This window comes from Caenorhabditis remanei, chromosome II, assembly GCF_010183535.1.
Source record: "Caenorhabditis remanei strain PX506 chromosome II, whole genome shotgun sequence".
In the NCBI taxonomy this organism is placed as follows: Eukaryota; Metazoa; Nematoda; class Chromadorea; order Rhabditida; family Rhabditidae; genus Caenorhabditis; species Caenorhabditis remanei.
In genome coordinates, this window is record NC_071329.1 from 18,445,549 (window position 1) to 18,455,047 (window position 9,499).

The 9,499-nt window shown below is 37.9% G+C and overlaps 1 protein-coding gene across 1 annotated transcript; it reads right to left on the reverse strand.

The window, feature by feature from the left end:
* Positions 1-1,944: 1,944 nt before the first annotated feature.
* Positions 1,945-5,231, reverse strand: GCK72_007833 (uncharacterized protein; the record flags this gene model as incomplete). Its single annotated transcript, XM_003094288.2, has 5 exons — positions 1,945-2,011; positions 3,006-3,397; positions 4,543-4,665; positions 4,909-5,105; positions 5,150-5,231. 5 exons carry the CDS (start codon positions 5,229-5,231, stop codon positions 1,945-1,947), a joined length of 861 nt encoding a protein of 286 aa, XP_003094336.2.
* Between the last annotated feature and the right edge of the window lie 4,268 nt (positions 5,232-9,499).

The window sequence follows — 9,499 nt, forward strand, 5'->3', positions numbered from 1 at the left end:
ACAATGCGTGATTTAGTCATTTGGATGGGGGTGTTTATTGGAATGTTGGGACTATATTATGAACATTCTATTATAGACCCCCACACATTACAATATAACCCCCCAAATTTCAATCAGATGTGGGGGTATATATTGTAATGTGAGCATCATTTTGATATAGGCCCCCCAATGACTGAGTATCATTGTTGGCAGTCAAATTGAATATTGATTACACTCAAAAATAATTATTTTCTTCCGATTTTTTTTCGTTTTTTCGGGTTTTCTGTGCGTTTTTCAGCAGTTTTTCGCTAAAACTTTAAAATCTATCTTTAGGTTAAAACTAAAACGTCGATTTATGCTGAAATTCCCCCTGATTTTCCACAATTCTTAGGCTTACTAGGGAAGGCCCTCGAGTCAAAGTGGAGATATGGGACGTGACCTATATCATTGGAAAGCTGAGAAAACGCTGATTTCAAATATATATTCAGTTTTTGCCCTCGAGGCCTAGTATTCGAGAAAAACGGGGTCAAAGTTTGGACCCCTAACAAGTCATTACCTTACCGGCGTGTTAAAAACGTCGGCAGCGTGGTGTATGCGGTAGCAGAGCGGTCAATGCGCAACCACTTTTTGGTTCAATTCCGTCCGGCCACCAAATTTTTTTGGTTTTTAAAGTTTCGTTTTTTTGGATCGGGAAGTGGTTTTTTTAAAAGTTTTGTTCAAATAGATAAAAAAATAAATTTTAAAAAACCAAAAAAATTTGGTGGCCGGACGGAATTGAACCAAAAAGTGGTTGCGCATTGACCGCTCTGCTACCGCCTACACCACGCTGCCGACGTTTTTAACACGCCGGTAAGGTAATACCTTGTTAGGGGTCCAAACTTTGACCCCGTTTTTCTCGAATACTAGGCCTCGAGGGCAAAAACTGAATATATATTTGAAATCAGCGTTTTCTCAGCTTTCCAATGATATAGGTCACGTCCCATATCTCCACTTTGACTCGAGGGCCTTCCCTAGTTAGGCTGAAATTCCCGTATCATTCTATTACACACCCCCTAAGCTCAGCGCCCTGGAAGTAGTGATTACCTTAAAACAGGACACCCTGGAGCTTACTCTCGCCCCGCCCATAAGCTTAGCGCCCTGGAAGCTGATTTTCCTTAATTCTTAGGCTTAGGCAGAAATTCAGGAGACATTCTATTAAACACCCCCCGGGGGTGGTATACCAACATGGCGTTTTGGGGGTGTTTATTGATACACGTGGGGGGTTATAATAGAAGATTGCCTGGTGTTTTGATATGAACCCCCACTTTCCACTGTGGGGGGCTTTAATGGTTTCATTATAACCCCCCACACTTTCTGTTCCATTATACAACCCCACAGTTATAACCCCCCACTTTTCAGTTGGTGGGGGGTGTATTCCAACATGCGGGGAAGCTATCGGTGTGGGGGGGTATAACCGAATTTTCCCGACGTGACGGTTCTGAAGAAATTTTTATCAGGGTTTTATTAAAAAAACAAATTATTGAGCATTTCAAAAAATTAGATTCATATTTCAATATCGTTCTGGAATCGTTATCTTCCCGGCTTCCAGCGGTCTGAAATGCATATGATTTTCGGGGACGTTTTAGAACCGGGATGTTTTGAAACCGGGACATTTGGAAACCAAAACAAAATCGATATCATCGCTATCATCATCTCAAATTGGTTTCAAAACGTCCCTGACAGACTCCGTATCGCAACCAAACAAAAATAAGAAGAATTTTTATTGTGATTTGAAAAAAAAAGTGTGAAAAAAGAATCAAAGGGTGTTGTGTGGGGTGTATGGCAACTGTTACCGGCATATAGCATATACAAAATGAGCTGAAACTAAAAATATTGAAAAAAAAGAGAGTATTTAGACACAAAAAATCAGAAAAATCAAAAAAATAGGCTGAAAAAATGCTGAAAATAACTGAAAACCGGTGATTCTTAGACTTCGACCAACTTTGTGTTGCGCTCCGGTGGTGAGTAGATGTTGTGTGTTGGGAATGGCACTCTGGAAGACATAATTGGGGGTAATTAACATTTAATTAGTAGTTTTTTATTGGATACTTGAAAAAAATGGAACAACCCATTTTTTCGATGTTTTGCAACTTTCATTGAAAATGGCTTAATGATTTTTTAATAGTTTAAATTTATATTTGTTATAGATCATAACTAGTAGATCATTTTTGTAGTTGACAACTTTTCGAAAGCTCCGCCCACTTTTGAGATATGCGCCTTTAAAGATTTACTGGGGTGTCGGCGGCGCTTTGTGTTTAAAGTCGCATATCTCAAAAGTGGGCGGAGCTATCGAAAAGTTTTCAACTACAAAAATGTAGCCCTAGATTTGATCTACAAGATAAAATTAATTAAAAACAGAAAAAATTAAAAAATTGACTCCAAGCGGGATCGAACCCTGGTACCCATTCTCATAGTCGTGCACCTTTACAAAAATCTTCTCGGTCAAGTTTTTTGCTAAAAATGAGGTTTTCGGCATGAAAAATCAGGTTTTCTATAATTTTTATTGTCAGAAATAAAAATTTTCGCTTATTTTGGTGTAAAAACCACATTTTGGCGTTGAAAATGACTAATTTAGAAAATTTCCAACTTTAAAGGCGCATATTTTGTAAAAGTGGGCGGAGCTATCAAAAAGTTGTAAACTAGAAAAATAAAGAACTAGATTTGATCTACAAAATAGATGCAAATTTGAAAAAATTGATAAAAACCGGTAGGCATGACGGGATCTCAAAGTTAGGAGCCGATCTCAACCGATCTGAGCCAATCTAAACCAATCTAAAGTTTAAAAGCGCATACCTCAAAAGTGGGCGGAGCTATCGAAAAGTTGTCAACTACAAAAATGTAGCCCTAGATTCGATCTACATAACCATAACGCATTTCAAGTTTTTACAGTAACCCACAAAGCCGTGACGGGATCTCAAACGTAGGTAGCCGATCTCACCCGATCTCAACCAATTTCAGCCGATTTTTTAAACAATTCTGCGACTCACCTTCTGGAATTATTGAGTTCGACACGTTGCCTGGCCGTTCTCACCACATTACTATTCTTAATCCACGCACTCCATGCATAAATGAACGCTCCGAACAGGAATGGGAACAGATCGATGAAGATCAACAGAAGCGTCGAGTAAGTAGGGAGCAGGGAGTTCTTCATTTTCGGAATACACGGTTGTTGTAAATCCAACTGGACCAGGGTCTCGTGTGGCCGGAATTCACAAGCGAATCGTCGTTGGATACTGTCAATTTGGTATTCGTCACGTGGATACGCTTCGAGGAAGAGACGGTCGAGCATTCCCGGGAAACGAACGGCTCCCCAGAAGACTGGATGCACGAGGTACAGGAATTGGGCGATGCAGAAAAGGAGACCGATGAGGAGGATGACCTGAAAAAGGTAAATAATAAAAAATACATGATTCGAAAGCTGAAATTATGAGGATTCTGAATCAGTTTTCAGAATCCGTCTATCTTCTAAATGAACCGAGTTACAGGGATTTTTTGCCTTGTATCTCGGTTCATTTAGAAGCTAGACGGAATCTAAAAACAGATTCAGAATCCTCAAGTTTTCAGCTTTTCAATCATATACAATATGGACATCCGGACACTTCGGACACACAGACAGACACACATTCAAAATAACAGTGACACCTAGACCGTGAAATCTGCTGAAAATGTCTTTTTTTTCAAAATATGTTTGAAATTCCCTTTTTGTCCGTCTGTCTGTCTGTGTCTATCTCCAGATTTCCAAATAAGTCAAAACTAGTATGATTGAATAGCTGACGCTATAAGAATTCTAAATCTGTTTTCAGATTTTTTGTAGATCCAAAGTTTCCCGAGATACACCGATTTTTTGAGAGCTACCTTGAGAACATTGTCCTCTGAATGTCTGTCTGTCTGTCTGTGTGTCCGATGTGTCCGGATGTCCGAATTATATATCATTAGATGGCTGAAACCATGAGGATTCTAAATCTGTTTTCAGAATCCTTTTAGCTTCTGAATGAGCCGAGTTACAAGGATTTTTATCAAAAAACACGGAATTATGAATTAAAATTGATGTATCTTAGTTCATTTGGAAGCTAGACGAAATCTGAAAATAGATTCAGAATCCTTATGATTTCAACTTCCCGTTCATATCAAATTTTGAACATCCGGACACTTCGGATACACAGACAGGCAGACATTTGAAAGAATAGTGATACCAAGACATAGTGTCCAGCTAGCCTTCTAAAAATCGCTGTATCTCGGTTCATTTTTGATTTACTCAAAATCTAAAAACAGATTCAGAATCCCCATAATTTCAGCTTTAAACTGATATATAATGTGGACATCCGGCCACCTCGTACACACAGACAGTCAGGCATTTGAAGGAATAGTGATACCAAGACATAGTGTCTAGCTAGCCTTCTATAAATCGATGTAACTCCGTCATTTTTTAATTTTCAAAAAATCTGAATACATATTCAGAAATGCTCATAATCTAAGCTTCCAGAATATATCACTGATTACCCCAATTACCACCAATTAACTAACCCGATAAGCCAACTTAGCGCCATTCCCTCCAATCCATTCCAAATGAATAGCCAATACGATTGGGGCAAGGAAAATGGATAACACGAGATTCCAGAAGAACAGATTCCAGACCGTCGAGTTGGTCTGTAACATGAATTTTAGTCTAAACAGTTCAAATCTAGCTCTTTATTTTTGTAGTTGACAACTTTTTGATAGCTCCGCCCATTTTTGAGATATGCGCCTTTAAAGATAGCAGAGCCGCCGCCAATCTTCAAAGGCGTATAACTCAAAAGTGGGCGGAGCTATCAAAAAGTTGTCAACTACAAAAATGATCTACACGTTTTGATCTACACAACCATAACAAATTTCAAAGTCTACAGTAATCACCTTATCTATCAAATAAGCGTAATCCTCCAACTCCTCGACAGTCATCCAAACCCTTCCGTGCTTATCGACATTCGTCTGATTCTCCTTTGGATAATTCTCATCCATTGCATTCTTCAGTTCACTCGCTATCTGATGCGTCCGGTTGACGTAGACGGTGAGCTCATCGTGTACGGACGAATGCATTGTTCCGTAGATACCTGTGGATATTATTAAGTAGATCAAATTATTGGAGATTGGTTACCTAGAATGACAAACATGGTCACCAGACATAGGAGGAGCACGAAACCGAGACGACTGTCCAGTTTTTGCTTGTACTTTTTCATATCCTGCAATCAAATTGGTTACTGTAAAAAAATGTCAAAAATTCCCATTTTTCCCGCGAAAACCCCGCCGAAATGCGTCAAAAATGGAAGAAGCGCGCTCTACCGCATCCCCAGCCACTTGGTTGAAAGGGGCTAAATTTAAGAGCCCGTAACGGTTTTCTAGGAGTTTTAAATAATTTAAATTTATATTCATGTTGTAGATCAAAACTAGTAGATCATTTACATAGTTGACAACTTTTTGATAGCTCCGCCCACTTTTGAGATATGCGCTTTTAAAGATTGGCTGGTGGTGTCGGCTATTCAAAGGCGCATATCTCAAAAGTGGGAGGAGCTAATAAAAAATTATCAACTACAAAAAGGGAGGTCTTGGTTTGATCTACAAAACAAATGTAAATTAGAAAAATTTAAATAAAATGGGGTGCCATAACGGAATCTCAAAGTTAGGTGGATTTTCAAACAAAATAATTTCTGCCTTCCAATGATTTTTCTGTTTCCAAGTGATTCGTTTAGTCAATTTTTTATTTAGAAAATTTTGAAAACGTTTGTCCTCCCAAAAACACAAATTAGTCAAGTCATGAGACATACAACTATGAAGATGCCAAGGTTTATTGTTCAACTGACTGGAAGTGATTTTCAAAGTCAATTATCTCATAAACCTAAATTTTTACAAACAAGAAAATATGATTTTTGAAATCAGAATGTCTGAAAGTACCTATAAACTGTTTTGTAGCAAACTTTGGGTAACCTAGCCGTGACACTGCCGCAACGCGTACAATATTCATTTCGGTTTCCAAATAGCCCGGTTTCGAAGTGTACTGGATTCAAAACGGCATATATCTTTTTTTGTTGGATATTCTAAACCCAAGACATCTGGACATCTGGTAGCCCAGTTCCCTCCGGTTTCAAAATGGCGTTTTTGGACTCTTTAAACCTAAGACGTTTGGAAACCGAGACATTTTAAAACTGGGACGTTTCGAAACCCAAAAGAAAGGAAGGGTTGATGGTGAAGACTGGAGAAACTGAGTTACGAAATTTCGACCGTAAAAAGGACATTTTGAAGCCGGGACCTTTTAAAACCGAGACATTTGGCAACCGTCCGGAACTACTAAGACTGAAACTGAGACATTTAAGAACTGGGACGTTTTAAAACCGCCAAACCCCAACAAAAAAGAAACTTACAACTCGTCTATTGTTCGCCGCCATCTTGTGTCAAAAAGTGTTTGGCAATGGGACTGCGAGTAACCTATATTGTGTTCAACTACCACAAGTACTCTGAGTAAATAAAAAGAGACTAAAATTGAGAAAAAAGACAAAAGAGAATAAGAGAAAAAGAAGATGAGAGAGGGGCAGTGATAAGTGCGGACGGATAGGAAAGGAACATACTTACACAAAAAGAGAAACGATGAGCAGCGTTTCTTTTAAAACAACTGTTTCAGAGAAGAGAAAAAGACGCAGAGTTCTCATTTTTGAGCTCTCTAGGTGGAATTTGGCTCCTGAGATCCGTTTTTTGAGAGCGTAGGGATCTTAGAAGAGGCTGGCGTGACGTTGGCGCGATTCAAAAACTCATCAGAAAAAGGGAAGTGAATCACCGATGAGTTTGAGAGATTATAGAGGAGGTAAGTGGGTGGCTGGCGTGACGTTGGCGCGTTTGGAATTGGAAAGAAATTAGAATGGGTGGGGCGCCTTCGGCGCAAGATTGGTTGAGATCGGCTAACTACTTTTGAGATCCCGTCATGGCTTTCTGGGCTACTGTAGAAATTTGAAATGTGTTATGGATATGTAGATCAAATCTTTAGCTCCATTTTTGTAGTTGACAACTTTTTGATAGCTCCGCCCACTTTTGAGGTATGCGCCTTTAAAGTTTGGTAGCAGACGAGAGTGCCTAGAGAAGCGAGAGAGTTTAAAGGCGCACATCTCAAAAGTGGGCGGAGCTATCGAAAAGTTGTCAACTACAAAAATGAAGCGCTTGCTTTGATCTACAAAATTCAAACACATTTTTTAAATTTTAGGCAAAAATAAAGGCCCTGACGCGCTTTCAGAGTGACTCTGTTTCTGAGAGATTTTTTACACTATTTTTTGCGCGTTTTGACAGTATTTTGGCGACTTTCAACTGGCTTTAACTAATTTTTTGCATGAACTTTTTAATTTTCATAGTTTTTCAAGATTTTTTAAAACAATTCTCCATAAAATTACAGTTCTGAACAGTTTGAGCCACTTTTATAATTGAAAACCAAAAAAAATTTCATGAAAACTTTTTCAACAAAAAAAAAGGTTTTTGCTAACAAAAAATGTGGTTTCCGACACGGAAAATTAGGTTTTAAATAGTTTTTAACGTCAGAAATAGGATTCTCCGGTTATTTTGATACAAAAATCAAATTTTTGCTATAACAATGACTAATTCAAACAATTTTCAACTTTAAAGGCGCATATCTCAAAAGTGGGCGGAGCTATCGAAAATTTGTCAACTACAAAAATGAAGGTCTAGATTTGATCTACACAACCATGCCACATTAAATATTCTACAGTAACCCAGAAAGTCGTGACGGGATCTCAAATTCTGTAGCCGATCTCAGCCGATGTCAACCGATCTCAAACAGTCTTTACAAGAACATATACTAAAAAAAATTATTTTTGACAGTTAATGTTGTAAAACAAAAATTTTAATAATAAAAATTGTTCAGAAATAAAAAAAGTAAACATTATTTTTCAAAAATCCGTTTTCACACGATAATCTCACTAAATAATTGACCGAGATCGGTTGAAATCGGTTGTGACTTTGAGATCCCGTCACGGTACCCTTTTTGGATTTTTTTTATATTAAATTAATAATCATTTTGTAGATCAAATCTAGTTCCCTATTTTTGTTGTAAACAACTTTTTGATAGCTCCGCCCACTTTTGAGATATACGCCTTCAAAGATAGTAGAGCGGACACCCCGCCAGTCTTTAAATGCGCATATCTCAAAAGTGGGCGGAGCTATCAAAAAATGGTCAACTGCAAAAATGTAGCCCTAGATGTGATCTACACAACCATGTAACAATAAAATTTCTACAGTAACCCAGAAAGTCGGGACGGGATCTCAAAGGTAGGTAGCCCATCTCAACAGATCTCAACCGATCTTAAATTTTTGACAAAAGACCAAAAGTGACCAAAAAACGTTGTTACCTGCCAAACAACTAAAGAAAATTGGTTGATGAGGGGGATGGGCCCCCCTTCTATCTCTTCTCCCTATCAATTTGACCCCTCTCTTTCTCTGCGTCTCCACCTGTTATCATGCTATCTCTGTTTTTTTTTTGCAATTTCTCAATTTTGCCGTTTCGCCTTCGTTCCCCCCAACACATAGACACACAACTAATTTCGCTTGGTTGGGTTTTAACAAACTATTTGAAATGTCTTTTTTCATTAGAAAAAGAAAAAAGCGAAAAGTAAAACCATACCGGTTTCGCATTAGCCAACACGATCGCCCCACCGCCTGTCAGACTGCCGGATCCTGAAAGAAAAATTAGTTAAATTAGGAATGGCTGAAATTTTCGAGCTGAAAATTTTAGAAAGGTGTATAGAGCAAGACTTGAGCTACATTTTTGTAGTTGACCTTTTTTAATCAGCTCCGCCCACTTTTGAGATATGCGCCTTGAAAGTTGGAAATTCGTTAAATTACTCATTTTTAACGCAAAAATGAGATTTTTACATCAAAATAACCGGAAAATTCCATTTCTGAGGTGAAAAACTGTTCAAAACCTAATTTTCCATGTTGGGAAACAAATTTTTAGCAAATATTTGGCCGAAAATGTATTGGTCAAGGTTCACCACTATGAGAATGGGTACCAGGGTTCGATCCCGCTTGGGGTCAATTTTTTTTAATTTTTGGTTTTTTCTGTTTTTGATTTTCTTGATCTTGTAGATCAAACTTAGTAAATCATTTTTGTAGTTGACAACTTTTCGATAGATCCGCCCACTTTTGAGATATGCGCCTTTAAAGTTGGAAATTTGCAAAAATTGAAAAATATTTCATAAAATAGTCGTTTTATTGCCAAAACGTGATTTTTATATCAAAACAATTGAAAAATTTTGTTTTTTAACGTTTTTCATATCAAAAAATTAAAAAATGCCATAAAAACTGGTCTTGACACTCATGAAGACTAGGAAACGCGGCAAAGACGCGCCAGACAACTCAAAACCTGAAATTTTTAAAGTTTTTAGCTCAAAAATTTCATAAAACGCGTCACAGGTGCGCCAGGTATAGCAAATATGTCGAATTCAGAAAAACG